Source organism: Alternaria viburni (genome assembly GCF_023758015.1).
Source record: "Alternaria viburni strain BMP 2772 chromosome Unknown scaffold_11, whole genome shotgun sequence".
Classification (NCBI taxonomy): domain Eukaryota; kingdom Fungi; phylum Ascomycota; class Dothideomycetes; order Pleosporales; family Pleosporaceae; genus Alternaria; species Alternaria viburni.
The window spans coordinates 948,208-964,857 of record NW_026055780.1 but is presented as its reverse complement, the minus strand read 5'-3'; the positions used below and the strand labels follow the sequence as shown (position 1 = coordinate 964,857).

Genomic DNA, 16,650 nt, shown 5'->3' with positions numbered 1-16,650 from the left:
TGGCGAGCAGAAAGAAGGGAGCTTGCAGCCGGTGTCGCGACTGTACGGTCGACGATAGAGCTGGACAAGCTTTCCCGACCGACGCAGAGCCGATGAGAAGGTAGGCTACGAGGTCTTGCATGGTTGCTTCAGAAAAGCCGCAGGGTCTAACAGAGCAGCTGCTACGATGCATCGCTGTGGTATTCTCGTGATTCAAGTTGAATAGCTGCATCGTGCGTTAACATTGTGCCGAACGCGTCTCACAAAATGATGACAATAGGCGTGTCCAGCGCCCTTGTCGTCTTCAACTCTATCCCAGCGTCCCCAATGGATACACATCCGGAATATTTCCCGTATCCGGCTTCACAACTGGTACACTCTCATACTTCTTTCCCTCTACCATTTCTCTCGCCCAAACAGGACTTCTCCTCACCTTCAACAACTGCTCCACCGCATACCCAATCCCTAACAGCTTCTCCTCTTCCCATGGCCTCCCGAGTATCTCCATGCCAATCGGTACGCCAATTGGCGCCTCTTCACTCGGATCGGAGAAGCCCGCTGGCACGGTAACAACAGGTGTACCTGTTAACGCGGCCAAGATACCGTTACGCCCAGATTGTGACGGCGAACCGATCTTGACAACGAGGTTCTTCTGCTCGGGGTAGATGATCGCGTCGAGGTTGTTCGACGTGAATGTGTTGAGAAGAGCGAGCCTGAGATTGCGGATCCCGGCTTGACGATCGTTGTATGTAGCGTTGCCGGTAGAGGATACGAGAGCGGTGTTGACGTATTCGTATTGAGAGGGGATGACGAGGAACTCTCCTCCGGACCCATTGACGGCTTTGCGAGAATACAGTTCGTTTAGTGTGCTGGGATGCTCGCCTTGAACGGAAGGACGTTCTAGATACTGGTCCATGAGCTCGCGGTACTCGAAGCGTTGAACATCGTATGCAGTTTGGATGGCGGTTGCGTTGTAGATGGTCTCGTTGATGGGAATAAGTGTCACGCCTTCTGCGGTGAGACGCGACATGACAGAGTCCATGGCATTGTTGACTGGTGTGACCTCGGGGGAGTCGGTGCGGTTGAAGAAGCCGTTCAGTACGCCGATTCGTAGACCTTTGAACGAGGTGCTGGAAAGCTGGGAAGTGTAGTCGATGCCGCGAACGGGGCTTGGCACAAGTGCTGTGTCGTTGTCGGCTGCATCATACCCTGTTGTAGCCATGACGGTGAGAGCTGTTGCGACGTCTTTGATCGTTCTCGCGATGGGTCCGATAACATCGTGTGTGGTCGATATGGGGATGATGCCGGTCCGAGTGATCAGTCCACGCGTAGGCCGGATGCTACATAGCGAGTTTGCTGATGCTGGGCTGCGGAGTGAGTTTACTGTATCCGTTCCAGTACCAAATACGCAGAATGAAGAGGCGACAGCAGCGCCTGTTCCACCCGAACTTCCACCTGGTGTTCGTGTGGAGTCGTATGGGTTTATAGTCTGCCCGCCCAGAGATGATACGCTGATGCCTTCCAAAGCAAGCTCATGAAGATTAGCCTTGCCTAGGATGATGGCTCCTGCCTTCTTGAAAGCAGCCACGCTTGGTGCGTCTTCAGTCGGTTGTGAATGCGTCAAAGCCAGATTCCCACCCGTCGTTGGCATATCTGCTGTATCGTAATTGTCTTTGAGCAGTATCGGGACGCAAAAAAGTGGTCCAGTAGCATTCCCAGCCGAAATTTGCTCATCCAGCTCATCGGCGATAGCCAAAGCATTGGGGTTTAACGTAATGATTGCGTTCGTCCGGTTGTTGTTGGCTTCGATATTGGAAAGGAAAGAAGATACCACTTCGCGACATGTTGAGAGTCCGGAGTAGAGCGCATGGTGTACAGAGTCGATGGTCGCTTCTCGCGCGTCGAAAGGCATATTTTGGCTAGCTACCACGTGGCAGAGCGCTGCAAATGCTAGGCGTGTGAGGTGCACCATTCTGAATGGCTGGTGTCAGTCTGTGTAGGGAAGGCGCGGCCTGCGGACATTTACCAGCTCATCGGAATTGCCATTTATACTTCTCCTCATCCCAACGGCTTGTCATTCATCACCGCGGGTAGTTATCGCGACTGCAATTGACGTGGAAAGCCCATGTTCGCATGTAGTCACGGCGCTTGCTAATGCAGGTGCCGATGTCTTGTTCCGATCTTATCGCGGGTAGCCTGACCCAGATCCCGACCATCGGAATGACGTCGTTGCCAAGACTTCTTGCACCTGCCTCATCAGCTCAAGTTGGTACATCAATTACATCGTTCTCATGGGATAAGCCAGAGGTCTACAGCACATCACAGAATTCGTCAGTCTTTAAATCGATGTCAACGCAGACTCCAGCGTACATAGAGCGTAGAGAGTTTTTAGAAGTCTTCTCACACATGTCATCATCGGCCTTGTGTTTCTGAAAGAAAGCAGCACAGCTCATCGAGTTGTGCGTTCTTTATTTTGCAAAACGAGAAGAGCACACACAGCATGGGTTTAGCTGGTCCTTATTTTGGAAGAAAACAGCAAGCGTGTGTAATAGAAGTGAGGAAGCAGAATTTGAGGCAGGAGTTGAATTTATATCGCAAAACAGCGCTAGGACTAGCGATGCCACGTTCTCATCATCTAGTGATATCCATGTCTTTGTTGTGTATATCGAGGTTCGCTGTGCAAACCGACATCCTTCTGCTTTGTCGGGATTTTTCGTGTTTCGCGACACCACAAACATGGACCTAGCCGACTCAAGTTTTCAGATATCTTCTCAGGGTTCCTAGACATGGAAGCGCATGTTCGTCATGTAAATTGAAAGAGAACAGACTTCGGCAGCCACATCATAGTGCCATCGGTAAAGTTTGATGTAGGACCATGGAGTTGATTCAGCAAAGTCGTAAGGTGTGTATCACACGCGCTTTTCGGTTTCATTACTGGATGTGCTCCGCGTTTTGAATGACCGACTGGGCGAGGACGAGAACACATAGTTGATAGTGATCTGCATTTTGGAGTGAAGATCTCGGAATTTTGGTGCAAGAATAAGGAAAAAAGACAGACGAAGAAGTCTTTATAGCAAAGCCAAGGATGACGCACACAACCACATGGCAGAAAAGAGTCTTGATTTGGACTCCGACTCTATGGACATGGCCAGGAGCAGACTATGATTTTTGATATAGATGTTTGGACTTTTGCTCCATCGATTTGGCTTTCGCGCACTCCCATGACTCTGAGGATGTTGCATTTGAACGACTCGAAACCACACATGGAGATTGAGGCCGGAATTTTCAATGAAAGAAGGAAATGTTTGGAATCATGAAGACAGCAAGCAAAGACGCTGAGAGGGCTTTATATGAGGATTAGCGCGAACAACGTGAGTGTATCGGGTAAGGCTCATGCCTGGCCGGAGCGGTGGTAGATCGCGCCACGAGAGGCGGCTGCAATGCGTGTCGCATTCTGCACGTGATAAGAGGTAGAAGTATACATTGGCTTAGAAGCTATCAACTTATGAAGACTACATATTATATATGCAGTAGAACGCGACGTGAGTTCTAGCAACCTCTGGTGGTGCATGGCATAGACGTGACCTCATGCGGCATCGCCCACACGTGTCTGGAAATGAGTTGGAAAGAGTCAGCGAGCTGACTTCGCAAAATAGTTTGTATGTATTGCGTTAGTGATGAGCTGTAATCTATGTATACGTCTCAGCCGTCACGCCGCCACCTTCTTTCGCTGCCGTCTGTTGTAGCGCTCCCTCCAATCTGCTGTCTTCCTTTCTTCACAGTTGGCAATGTGCCGGTCCCTCGTAAAAAGCCGACGCGACTCGGAACGGGGAAGGAGGAGCGCGTTCGCGTGGTGGCGGAGTTTGGTGTTTCGCATCGCGAATTGTGGGCACAGGGGTGCTGTAGGCGGGCCGCGATAGCCGAACCTCGACGCAATTTGCCACGACCGAAGGCACAGCGGACTGCCTGAGTGGAATTGGTCGACGTATGCAGTCGCTGAACCAGGGAGGTTTGTAGCGCGATGCCGTCGTGGTCTTGGGATAGAAGCCGGGTGTGCACTTCGTGGGAAGTTTCCGACAGCAACTGTCGTTCGTGACGTCATAGGCCCGCCGTGGTCACGCTCGGAGAAGAGATCATGTCCTGATGTCGATGTTTATGAGCAATGATTCTTGTCCACCTCAAGGCGTATTCTGCTGTCCGGATCGCAATATCTTTCCCAACATCCAGTGCGCGAACTGTAGAGCCGGCATGATCATCGCAGCGACAAGCCGCGATACGCTGTCGTGCAACTTCCACAACACCGTCTCTTGCCATGCATCCACGTCGATGTTCCTAGCTTGATCCATCTGGTCTTCAATCTGCCTGCGCAATCTCACAGCTTTGCTTGGCAATTCGAGACCCAAGGCAAGGTACAGCCCAACAATGATCCATTCCATGATAACTTGCCTACAAACATTAGCAAATGAGGCAGACTTAACAAAAATCGTAATACTCACATGCACAATTGCAGAGTAACGTTACCACTGATGACGTTGAAGCGCATGCTCTTCCAACCATCGGAACCTTCGTTGGCACGCCACCGCTCAAACGCGAAGCACATCATGTAGACGACGTCGACGACAAAGAACGGCAGGCTCATAACGACAGTCGTCAGAATCCGCACCTCGTCCCTGTCGGCAAGGTAGAGACGCGCTGAGATGACCGTGGTAGACCAGATGAGGACGAGGAAACACGCCAAGTAGAGCGAAACACCGGCTTTAGTGGCTTCCGTCGCTGCAAAAGTGGGCCCGTCTCGAGAATCCGGATCGATGCCGCCCGCCACGATAAGAATGAAGGAGATGATGAGCGGGATGTGAACCATGAGCAGGATCCATTGCATGCGTCGGCCCTTGGGGCGCGTGGTCGTGTTGAGCAAGCTACTGGTGGCCATAAACAACGGCGTGAGCCCCATGGTGGTGAGGATGGCAACACCACTTTCCAGGGTTGTGTTCGGCGCTGAAAATTTTGGAAACTTGGTCGTGGCTGCCAAATCGAGCGACACCTGCGTGAGGCGACATATGGACAGCAGGGTGAGCCAGATCCATGGCGAGCTGTGGCCCAGGCCCTGGCGGATGATGAGCCAGATGGAGACGAGGAGGTAGAGGAAGAAGATGACAAGTGTCGCTATGTTGACAGTAGCCGGGTAGGTAACGATACCCACCTCATTTTGCGAGGACACCATTGAATGCGAGACATTGGGGTTCTGGACGATGGAGGTTTGGAGGCAAAGGGGACGCGGGTCTGGAGAGGTTGGCACCAGCTCCAAGAGGCTTCATCGCTAATTCCGCTGTCCGAGCGCTCCGCCTCAACGCCAAGCGCGCTATCACGTGTTGGCGTGCAAGCGGATTCCAGACCTCGAGCCTGTCATGACGTTGTGACGTGCATTGTCGCACACAATAATTCATTCCGATATCGAGCATCGCTCTCCCACAACGTTACGCATCTTCATCGCTCTCCATCGCTTCTCAACGATACACACGATATACACGCCCGCACATCCGGACATTGGCATCGTCCGATCGCATCGGCATCGCGCGGAATTGCACTCGGTGATCACGCTGCAGGTTGCCACCTAGCGGGCAGTGCCCCCGTAAATCGTCATCGCACTAAGAACGGACCACCGCGCTGCGCCCATTCGACGTCCAGTAATTTCACGTCACGATCTCCATGTTTCGACGCGTGTGGTGTTGCGATGAGGATGTGCGAGCTTGCGCGTCGGGTGGACAGCAAAGGATGGGTTGTCAAAGTTGTAATTCTATGGAAAGTATGTATGCAACTGGAATGCAGGAAATCATCGTAATAAAACAGTACTCTCGCGCAACCTTCCGTACGCGTGGTCTATCTCTCCAGCTCAGCCAGTCTTATCGACCGCGTCTTTTTTGTCCACTTTCTTCGCTCTCTCTTGGGTGGCGGTAGTCGAAGCCAGATACCGCATCGCTACTCAGCTCCGATGGCTCGCGGTGTGATGTGGTGTTCCAAGATCACTCAGCAAACACAGTCGACTACCGTCCGAATTGCATATCGAGCAAAGCTGGATCGATGTTTGGGTCGGGCGGCAAAGTCTCTTCAACCCCGGACTCATTGTTCCGGCCCAACACATCGACACCGCTGTCTCCCCTCTCCATCGCCATGTCATCCCGGCGCCGTTTCTCCGCTGCTCGATGCGCGGCAGCAAGTGTCTCCTCCGCGTTCCTGGCCTCACAGTATTGCGCGTGCATCTGCGCGTTGTGACTACCAGGGCCACCCATCTCATCCTGCTGTGGATGAGCGTATGGCAGCTGTTGCCAACCCGCCGCCAGCTGCTGCTCATGCCCCTGCGCCCGCTGGCTGGCCCAGTAGGCGGCTTCGTCCCGCTGCCACTTGTGGCGCAACTCCTCGAAGATAGGACCCCACGGATCAGGCGGGAAGCGCGAGAGGAGATACACAAGATCGGTCCTCGAATTGTATCCTGGCTGCAATTCTCTTGCTCTCGTGACAGGTACCCACAGAAGGGGAAATGGCCGTGGTACCTGAATGCCCTCGACCTTGTCAGGGAGCAGCCCCTGTTTGTTCAGACGCTCGCTGAACTCGTTCTGCTGCTCCACCGTAAAGCCGGTGTGGTTGTCTGGGTAACATGGCGGCCCCATAGGCGGCGTTGGGGTGACCATTACTCCCATGTTGGCGCTGGGAATGGACATTACCGCCATGTTGTCGCCGAAGTTTGACATCTTGAACCGGGGAGACGATAAGACTGGGATTCAGTCTGGATGGTTGAGGTGTCGGTGGGGTGGGGAGGCTACAAGGCTGGTTTCCAGTCGAGATAGTTGGGGTGTTGGTGCGGTGTGGAGGCTACAAGCCTTGGTCTCAGCTGGGATGGTTGGGTGTTGGCGGAGTGTGGAGGCTACAAGGCGGGTCAGAAAGGTGTTGTGTCAACGTTGTAATAGAGGTAGGCGTCTTACTGCTGCTTTGGTTGTCACTAGCAGGTTTGTAGTCTTACGAAGTCACTAGAGTCGTATGAGTAGTCGCGGTCGATGAAGTCGATGAGAGCAGAAGAAAGTGCGTTCAGCTCACTTATATACTCTTACCTTACACTTTTCTGTTCAGTGCGACCAGCTCAAGAACGGCCCTCAACTCTGGCTGAGAATTAAAATCTGTCTGACTCTTTTCTTGAAGACACTCCAACACGTGCTTTTGGAGCGAATTCCCGCGTAGCCATCACAATACCTCTCTTGCCATTTGTCCGCCCGACCCGCTTCAAGAGCGAGACACAGAGTTCATTAAATGCGGAATACCAAACCCCCCACATGAGCATAGTCATCGCCGCAAATAGCTCATCTCAGGCAGCAACCAGATAAAACGCTCCAGTCCTTCTGATATTGTGCGTCAAAGCGCAGAGTCTACCTTGGTTGGAGTCGCGTGACTACTTTTCTCCTTACCAATCGCACCTACCCGGTTCTAATCACTAGCGGACCGGCCCGCCCGCCAGTCACGCAGCGGACATTTACTCCGGCCTAAATTTGACGACAGCACTGCGTATGAACTGGGTCGGATGAGGATGCATCAGATAGTGCATCGGTTGGCCAAAGCCGCAAGGCGACGGTGAGCCGGTACCTAGGTGTGCTCTTCGGAAGACTGCGCAGCGAGCCTAGCTTCACATGGCCACCAGCCATCAACCATCTTTCAACAATTCCCGTCCATCCAACTCGTAACACTCGACTGCGCCATGTAACTCAGCCCTATCAGCATGCGTCTCCATCTCATGCCTGGCAACTGCGACATGTAATTCTATCCTATTGCCATTCGTTGCCATCTCATGTCTCTCAACTGAGACATGTAGCTCAGCCCTATTGCCATCCGTCTCCATTTCGTGCCTTGATGTGTCAAATCCGTCAAGCTCACGTTCGAGGCCCTTCTCTCCGTCCTTATTTGGCCGTGTTTGGCTGCGCGTAATCTCCTTCACTTTCGTGACATTCCTCCGTTTGGAAACCAGGCGCACGCTTGCGCAAAAGATGACAAAAAACAGCGCGCCGCAGGGTATGCCTGCTGCCAAAGCGATTTTGGCGCTGGGAGACAGACGCCGGGCGGATGTATGTGTTTGTGGCGGCAATGCGGAAGAAGTCGGCGTAATCTTTGTCTCACTGGTGCTTGCAAGAGCAGAATTATGCGCTCTACTCTGACTGCCTGCCTCCGTAGTGGCTTCAGAAGCCTCGCTGACAGTACGCGAAGATACCGCCGCGTTATTCGAATCTGAAGACGCAGGCGTAGGTTGTAGCGACGTAGTTGTAGTCATAGTCTCCTCGGCCGTCCACCCAGCATCGTGCCCGCTCGTACTCGTCGTCTCCAACATCGGTGTTTCCCCAGCTGATGCCGTTGACGGAACGGAAATATCCTCACTCGAAATACCACCACCACCGCCACTACGACCCCTCACACTCCCACTCCCACACACCCCCTCCACATAATCCTCCGCGTCCTCAAAGTCTTTAGCCTCACACCCCTCATCCAGCACATCCCTACCCACTTCCTCATCGCCGCATTTCCCTAGGCCGGCAACGGGCCGATTCCGACGGTAGCAGGTACACGCGGGGTTCATGGGTGCATAGAGGTCGCAGAATTCGTTGTTGGACCCGTGGAAGGTGATGGTTTCTATGACGCATTTTTCCTGCGATGGGGGTAAGTGAGTGAGGGCGCGGTCGGGGGTTGCTGGGGAAAGAAGGAAGGCTTACAGCGCATAAAGATAGGTCGGATAACAGGATTGCGGAGGCTTGTCGTTGCCGTGAGGAGATTACGAGGAGGAAAATGAGAGAGACAAGCATTATGGAGTGATGTCGCTGTCGAGTGTCTCGAAGGAATAGAAAGGTAGCTTACTGTGAGTGTAATACATCATGGGTATGCTGTATCTCCGAAAATCACGATGGGGAGGCCGGTAACGCGCAGTGTGGCGCCTCTCAGGTTGCCTTTAGTGTCCGCATCCGGATGAAAGAAAGGCCACAACACCTTCATTGACAACACGCGAATGTCGAGATGAACAGCAAGGCTCACCCTTCCTCTTGGCTTCCTCACCGAACAGTCATGATCATATACATTTTATTCATTCCTCGTTATCAACTACTACTCAAGCAATCCCATCCATCGATCCTGTTCGTCCCCTGGTAAGACATGCTTCGTATGCCATGTGCAATCTCAATGACGTATCCAGTACGATACCAATAGCCTTCTCTATCCAAGCCATGTTATCCTCCCATATCCACTTCCTCAATTAATCTCTTCTTATCCAGTTTACCTGCGAAAGACCACCAATCGCTCAATGGTCGGGAGCACATGCATTACATGGCTCGCCACCAGCACGCTCTGTCGCAACAGTGATGTTGACCAGACCGCAAGATTCCTTTCCGATAGTGTAGTCTGAGTAATCAACGGCTGCCGGCTCGTAGGTCTGGCGTTGGTCAGGTCGGCCCTGTGGTGCGGTGGGGTTGGGGAACGGGGCGGTAGCATCGATGGGGACACCGGCAGCGTTGCCGCGACCGCCGTACAGGCCGTTGCCACGGTTGTTGCGGTGACCATGGCGGGGTACTGTGTAGTAGGTGGGAGGGTGCGCGTTGCGAGGGCCAGATGGGAAACCAACCCAGGGTTGTGGGTTAACGCCAAAGTGACGGGGAGCGTTGCTGTTGGCGCGGTTGCTGTTGGCGGTCTGTTCGATCAAACTAAGCTGGTGTGCGAAAGGCTGGTTTGGTACAGGCTCGAGTATCTGCGGGGGTGACATCATGCGACTAGAACTGGGATGGTAGTTTTCTTGGTGAGTCTCCTCCTGACGTGGTCTAGTAGGGAGCGGCGGAGGCGGCATCAGCTCTGCGGATGTCATGCGCTGCTTCGCTGCGGCCGAAAGAGGAGTCGCTAGTCCGGGGTTGTTGATGGGGACGGCCTTTGAGGCATAAGGCGCAGCATCGGCTGGAGAAGAGATAGACTTGCGCTGGTTCTTGTTCGGCTTGTATTTCTTGGGCGACTTTGGACGACCGTTGCGGTAACCCTGTTCGTAAGCAAACTGTACGCCGTACATGTACCAAAGGAAAGGTACGCCGTTTCTATCGAGCACCGTCGCATCCGGCAGGTCGGCTATGTCGAGAGATTGACTGAGAGGTGTGTTCTCCGTGGTAGCGTCGATCGGACTGGTCGTGGTCGGAGGCTGAGGTACGAATTCCGTAGCAGTTGCGCGAAGGTCCGAGCCCATACTAGATTGCGATGAACGCCCGCTGTCTGCTTGATTACGATCACTGGGTACATACCGTTCACTCCGCCCTCTGGATGAAGACGTGTTCTCGACATCATCGACTCGGTTCGTAGAGTCGGAAACAGCCTCGTGTTGTTGGGTGTTGAGGTTCAGATTCCCTATGTCCAAATTGTGAGCCATCATGACGACGATCGTGGGTACGCTGATAGGACGTGTGAGCGTCGTACCATGAGCAAGACTTGTCGGAACACCCCATGGCACGTTCTTGGGTTGTACGGCGTTATGCGCTGCCTCTTCATCGACCTTGAACGTTTGAGCGTGCTCGTAGCTAGCATCACATCCCGGTGCGTCGTTTGGCTGGTCTGGGCTGGTGACATCGGCCGAAATGGCAGGGCCCTTGCCGCGAGTGGACTGGTTTTGGTCATCTTCAGAAGCAACATCAGCCATTCCACTATGCTTGTGTGACCCAGAATTTCGCGAAATGATCGGAGTCGAACCGGTGCTGTCGACGGTGCGGACATGGCGTAGAGGGGCCGGCGCGGGCGTCGCGGGTAGGGGGATCTGGATAGCATCTAACTGGGCTGCATCCATCTGCATGGCTAGCTGTAGCTCCTTGATCTTCTTCTGCAATGACTTGACAGATTCGACGCGCTTGATGGTGCGTACGGGGGGCGCGGTCTTGCTGCTGGTGCCGGCTCGGGGAATGCGAGACACCTGGGTGGGCGATTCCGGACTCAGCGGACCGCCGGCAACGCGAGAGTCCATGGAACCTTCGTGATTGTCACGGCCAGGCGTAGGAATGACAAGCGAAAGCCTCGGTGTCAATGACTTTCGCTTTCCTTCAGCGTTCGTTCTCGCGGTGGCAGATCGCGGACTACCGAACTCGTGCTGCACCTGCTCATCATCGCTGTCAGCATAAAAGTCGACACTGGGGACGTCAAGGTCTTCAGGGTTCTCTGCAGCAGATTGGAAGCTATGCTCCGTGCTTGCAGGACTCCTTACTGGCGACCCTTGTGCAGTGTGAAACGAAGCCCTGCCAGTGGAAGTCGCAACGCTGCTAGATGCTCGCGAGTGTCCTGCAGAAATTGAGTCGGTGTTGAGGTGTGTTGGCTTGGTCGGCGACATGCGGAGGGAGAAGCTTGACTGGTGACGCGCGCTGCTGCGTAGAGGCGACCCGGTGGGACTGTTCCATGGCCGCTTCGTTGGAGAGCCATGCAGTCTGCTGGGGCTGAGCGGGGACGTGGGCGATGCTATGGTGCTATCGACAGTAGCTAGGGCTTCCTTTGTAAGAAACGTTGCGCTGTCCTTGCCATGAGCTCTACTGAGATCGACGGAACTGCGTGTTCCACGCAGTGTCTTGACTTCATCCGGAGAGTCACTATCCCATGCTGTCTTGGATGTACGCGCCTTTGCACGCTGCGCTGTTGCGAGGTTGGGGGCAGTACTCTTCGTAAGCCATTGGGTGGGTATGGATTTGCGGGGACTGCGCCCTGATGTACCGATGGTATAAGCGTCGTACTGCTGTTCGACTTGCTCCTGGTGTGCAGCGGCGTTGTCGATACCAGAAGATGACTCGGTAGGGTCGTTGGATACTTCGCAGACGTCAGAGTAAGCGCCATAAGACTCAAATCGAGCGACTAGCTCAGTAACCATACCATTATGAGTGACTTCCATATGCAACGAAGACTGCGGATCCAATGGAATATCAATGTTGACGTTCCTGTAACCAGGTGTATCCAATACAGGTCTAGCGTCGTTGAGAGTGTTTGCTCGCCTTGTACGGGACCCTTCGACGAGGGCAGAGCGCGGGATGAAGGCAGTCTGATGTTGAACCTGGGCGTCTCGCTCCTGGACGATGGCGTCCCAGGTCGGCGCGCGGCCAGCCTCAGACGGCGTGAGAGTGGACATGTTGTTGTTATGCTGTGACTGGTACTGCTGCTGAGTATGCGAATGCGACTGCGAATGCGATGAGCTACTGTTGTTGGCGGATGATGCTGGTCGAGGAGTAGATGAGCCAGACTGAGTGTCGGGATTGCCGTCTGCACTGGGGTCGTCTGGCAAATGACTGACGCTGCAACTATTAGCAAAGGGAAGACAGTACTCGAGAATGGAGTGCTTACGTTCTAGGCAAACCAAGTGTTATCGCGTTGCTGCAGTAGGATATTCTGGTGAACTCGGCGTGGTCACAGACCGCGACGTAAGAGTAATGATATAAACACATGATGCCGGGTAGCGGTTGTCAACCGCAACCAGCAGGAAGCGTCGACGTCGATTATCCAAAAGATGTGTAGAGAGAAGGGGGAGGTGAGGTGGGAGAAGGAGCGGTGTTGAGCGTGGTGCGCGACTAGCAGGCGCGAGGTAAACAAACGGAGGTGACGGACGCGGAAGGAGCGCGCGATCGCAGGTGAAGGTGGACTTCTATCAGCAACATGGAACCCGCCCTACCTCGAGCACATTGTAGTAGACTAAGCATATTGTTTGCCGGCGTAATGCCACGCGCGCGGGATTAGATCAAGTGCATACTTTACGGTTTCCTGTCCATGTGAGACGTAGCAGTGAAAACAGTGACGAGTTGAACAAGCGTATGAGTAGTCATGGGATATCAACGCTGTCAAAGAGAGATCCAGCCCCGCAATCCTCGGCCCTCATGATTACCCTAACGAATAGATTGGGAAACATTCTTGAGAGTCGTAGTATAAGAAAAGGCTCTGCTTAGAACCTCTTCTTCTTCTTTGCATGTGCCTGCTTCTTCGCTGCCTCTTCATTCTTCCGCTTCAACTCAGCGCGCTTCCGCTCCGCCTTCTCCTCAGGCGTCTCTTCGTGAACCTCCTCGACGGGCGTCATCTCCTTTACTCTCGGTGGAGACGATGGAGGCTCGGCCGTCGGCGATTGCGTTGCTCTGAAGCGCTGGGTGCTTGGTGAAGCTGTCATGTCGCGTTGTGAAGCACCATCCTCCGCTTTCTTGCCCTTACCACCAATTCTGAACGGCTTTCGCGTCTTCTTTGGTGTCGTTGCTTGGCTGGGCTGGGAAGGTGGCACAGACTCCCTAGTTGGTCGGATCTCTGGTTCTGGCTCTACGTCCGCGGGTTTTGGCGGCGATGGCGGAGGAGACTCGGTTGCTCTTTTCGACTTCCCGCCTATTCGGAAGCTACTGACCTTTGGCTTCTGCGCTGTCGGTGTAGTCGCTTTTGGCGAGGAACGGGGTTCCGGCGTGGGCGTCCTTTTACGAGTTGGCTTCTGTGGGGTCCGACTTAGACCCTGGCTCTGACTCTTGGGAGGCGCATCCAGATCCTCATCGTCCTCAGTACTGTCGTCTTCCGTCTCATTGGCCTTGCCGAGGGGCGACGACGGTAATGGCGCAGGAGTCTGTTTTGGCCTTTTGCCGAGTTCGCGTGTCTGAAAGTCTTAGTTATTGCGCACTACAGTACTTCTCCACACCCTTACCTTGAAGTTCACATGAGTCTCAAACTCTTCTTCTGTCTCATCACCAGAATCCATAGCTGCTTTTGCTGGCTTTGATGCCGCAGGAGGCGTTTTGGCCTTGGCCTTGACTGGGGCTTTCGGCATGCTCAACTGAGTAGGTACCGCAGCCCACCATGTAGTCTCAACATCACCCGACTTCAGCTCCGAAGGTACTATGGGCGTGCTCTGAGCCAGTGCTTCTTGAAACAAGCCTAGCGTAGTCAGGTTTGTGTCTTTCAATTGCTCGGTATCATGCCGCCATGCTTCCTCGTGGAAGATTCGTAGAGCGGGTACGTGCTTTTCCGCTTGTTCACGTTTGACCTTCTTTCGCCCCGCCCTCATTCCACCAGCGCTAGGGAAGGCGGCAGCCAAGTCCAAGCCATGGGAGTCGAACTGGTCCACAAGTCGATTGATTGCCTTGTCTTTGGCGGCGATTGTCGCGATGAGCCCGGTAATGCGTTCATTCTGAACGTGTGAAGAGACAAGTAGCGGCAAGATGAGCTCGTCCTTGAGGTCGGCAGACGTTCGTTTCTTCAAGTGAAATTTCCATGTCAAGCGACCGAGAGGCTCTGGAAGGCTTATGCTGGTGTGTAGAGTAATTCCATCCGTGTCATGACGAGTGACACGACACATGGAACCCTCCGCACTCAGCAGGGGTTTCTTGACATTTTCGAGAAGGATGGCAACCTGCGCCGCGTCGTGTTTGCTAACTTCGATTGGCGATTGTTCCAATGCAGCCCGCTTGACGATATCATCCACGTCTAGCTCTTCGCTCCATATGTTGCTGAGATCGGTAAGGTGGACTGTGTACGAGTCCACGTCGAAGGCGGGTTTGATGAGTAGCTGGGGAATCTGCTTGCCGTCAGGCTGCTCGGAGAGCTCCAGCACGCGCCAACACGACATGTCAACCTGGAGAAAATGAGGTGACGGAGTGCATGTTTGCAGATGAGCGCAGACGCGTGACACACGCGACCTTTGTGGGGTTTGAGCTGACACGTGAAGCGTAGCTGAGGCGCAAGTGAAAGGCAACCGCGCCAAGGCCGTTCCTAATCGGGAGTAGATCCCTGCGCGCGCGGAAGGCAGCCGTACGTCACCAGCCTCGGCCAAAGATTTCGCGATCTGCGCCGGCCAGACCAAACCTCAACAACACATCTCCATACTACAAATTCGGCCTATTGTGAAAGATGTCGTCACGTGAACCACCCTGGCGCAACGAGCGCAATCGCCTTCCCCAGCGCAATGCGCCGTCATCGTCCATTCCAGCGAAGCGGTCAGCCGACTCACGAGCACACGACAACCCTGCGAAACGGTCGACAAACGCGGCAGAGGAGGCGTGGGTGGCAGACGAGGATCGCTTCGTGCTGCAGCAGGCCAAGAAGAAGGCGGCACTACGCGTCAAGGGCGGGCGCGCGAGACCCATTGACTGGCTGGCCGTCACGCTGCGCTTCATCGATCCCACGGAGAAGTCGATGTTGGACGAGGAGGTGGAGGATCACGAGCTAGACATAGTCGATCCGGAAGGTGTGCTGGAGGGACTCAACAATGAAGATCTCGCAGAGCTGGAAAAAGAGATTGAGAACTACCTCGCGCTCGAGACAAGCAGGAGCAATCGCGACTACTGGAATGTGAGTAACTACCCCTGGAAGACGACCCCTAACTAACCCCTCAGTCCCTCAAAGCAATCTGCAAAGACATCCGCCGCAAATCCAAATCCTCCAAGTCCGAAGCCCGCGGCACCAGCTCCGTGGCCGCCGACATCGATCAGCTGCTCTCCCCAAAGACGTTCGAACAGCTGGAGACGCTAGAGGTGCAGGTCAAGAAGAAGCTCGATTCGGACGAGCCAATCGACTACGACTACTGGGAACAGCTGCTGCGGAGTCTGCGCGTGTGGAAGGCCAAGGCGAAGCTGCGGCGCGTTTCGCAGGAGATTGTCCGGGAGCGACTGCAGACATTGCGCAAGCAGCAGGCTGACGCAGCTGCATCTGTACAGAATAGGATATACGCTATGCTCAACGGCACCGATGAGGCGAGCGAGGCGCAGCCAACGACTGTCGAATACGATGCAGCCTTCGATCCCCAACCCCTACTGAAGCTGCGCGCCGAAGACAAGGCGCTACCACAGACGGATGAGAAAGCGTTCCTGGAGAGTCTGGCTACCGAAAGGGGAAAGATCAAGAAGATTGGCTATGTGCCGTCACAGGCCAAATCCAGCGACCCAACCACCACCAGCAGTCAGCCCACGACGAGCCAGACGGTAACAACGAGCGCCTCACGATTTGCGCCTGTCGAGAAAGAAGACTACTCCAAGGCAACCATGGCGCTATACGAGAGGGAAGTCGCGCGAGGCGTGGAGGAAGGCGAGGAAATCTTTACCGCGGAGGAGGAAGTCACGACCGCCCGGCCCCAGTGGGCTGGCAGCTACAAGCCCCGGAAACCCCGCTACTTCAACCGCGTCCAGATGGGCTATGAATGGAACAAGTACAACCAAACGCACTACGATCACGACAACCCGCCACCAAAGGTTGTACAGGGCTACAAGTTCAACATCTTTTACCCCGACCTCATCGACAAATCAAAAGCACCCACCTACAAGATCGAACGGGAGAACGGCCGCAAAAAGGGCCAGTCCTTCGCGCCGGCCGGTGAAGACGACACGTGCCTCATCCGGTTCATTGCCGGCCCGCCCTATGAGGATATTGCCTTCCGCATCATCGACAAGGAATGGGACTACAGCGCCAAAAGAGAACGTGGGTTCAAGAGTAGCTTTGACAAGGTACGTCCAGTCATACTCACTGTACTAGCTACGTGGCTAACGCAATGCAGGGCATCTTGCAACTCCACTTCCAATTCAAGAAGGTATGTCAAGATCGCATGACCGGAACGGCATCACACTGGCATCACACTAACATCGTGGCAGATATACTATCGAAAGTAGCTAAGCCCCCTTTGGGTGACATGGACGC

The 16,650-nt window shown here is 54.2% G+C and overlaps 6 protein-coding genes across 6 annotated transcripts; 1 reads left to right on the top strand and 5 right to left on the bottom strand.

Moving 5' to 3' along the window:
* Nucleotides 1-289: 289 nt before the first annotated feature.
* On the bottom strand, nucleotides 290-1,891 carry J4E79_005982 (uncharacterized protein; the record flags this gene model as incomplete). Its single annotated transcript, XM_049354857.1, has 1 exon — nucleotides 290-1,891. The coding sequence occupies one exon, from the start codon at nucleotides 1,889-1,891 to the stop codon at nucleotides 290-292; it is 1,602 nt and encodes a 533-aa protein (XP_049210980.1).
* Nucleotides 1,892-4,157: 2,266 nt separating this feature from the next.
* J4E79_005981 (uncharacterized protein) lies at nucleotides 4,158-5,200 on the bottom strand (the record flags this gene model as incomplete). Its single annotated transcript, XM_049354856.1, has 2 exons — nucleotides 4,158-4,425; nucleotides 4,476-5,200. The coding sequence occupies 2 exons, from the start codon at nucleotides 5,198-5,200 to the stop codon at nucleotides 4,158-4,160; spliced, it is 993 nt and encodes a 330-aa protein (XP_049210979.1).
* Nucleotides 5,201-6,020: 820 nt separating this feature from the next.
* J4E79_005980 (uncharacterized protein) lies at nucleotides 6,021-6,674 on the bottom strand (the record flags this gene model as incomplete). Its single annotated transcript, XM_049354855.1, has 1 exon — nucleotides 6,021-6,674. One exon carries the CDS (start codon nucleotides 6,672-6,674, stop codon nucleotides 6,021-6,023), a length of 654 nt encoding a protein of 217 aa, XP_049210978.1.
* Nucleotides 6,675-9,301: 2,627 nt separating this feature from the next.
* Nucleotides 9,302-12,133, bottom strand: J4E79_005979 (uncharacterized protein; the record flags this gene model as incomplete). Its single annotated transcript, XM_049354854.1, has 1 exon — nucleotides 9,302-12,133. The coding sequence occupies one exon, from the start codon at nucleotides 12,131-12,133 to the stop codon at nucleotides 9,302-9,304; it is 2,832 nt and encodes a 943-aa protein (XP_049210977.1).
* Nucleotides 12,134-12,937: 804 nt separating this feature from the next.
* Nucleotides 12,938-14,590, bottom strand: J4E79_005978 (uncharacterized protein; the record flags this gene model as incomplete). Its single annotated transcript, XM_049354853.1, has 2 exons — nucleotides 12,938-13,621; nucleotides 13,670-14,590. The coding sequence occupies 2 exons, from the start codon at nucleotides 14,588-14,590 to the stop codon at nucleotides 12,938-12,940; spliced, it is 1,605 nt and encodes a 534-aa protein (XP_049210976.1).
* A 281-nt stretch (nucleotides 14,591-14,871) lies between these two features.
* J4E79_005977 (uncharacterized protein) lies at nucleotides 14,872-16,622 on the top strand (the record flags this gene model as incomplete). The annotated part of the gene is made up of 4 exons (XM_049354852.1): nucleotides 14,872-15,312; nucleotides 15,357-16,460; nucleotides 16,511-16,543; nucleotides 16,605-16,622. 4 exons carry the CDS (start codon nucleotides 14,872-14,874, stop codon nucleotides 16,620-16,622), a joined length of 1,596 nt encoding a protein of 531 aa, XP_049210975.1.
* Nucleotides 16,623-16,650: the final 28 nt, after the last annotated feature.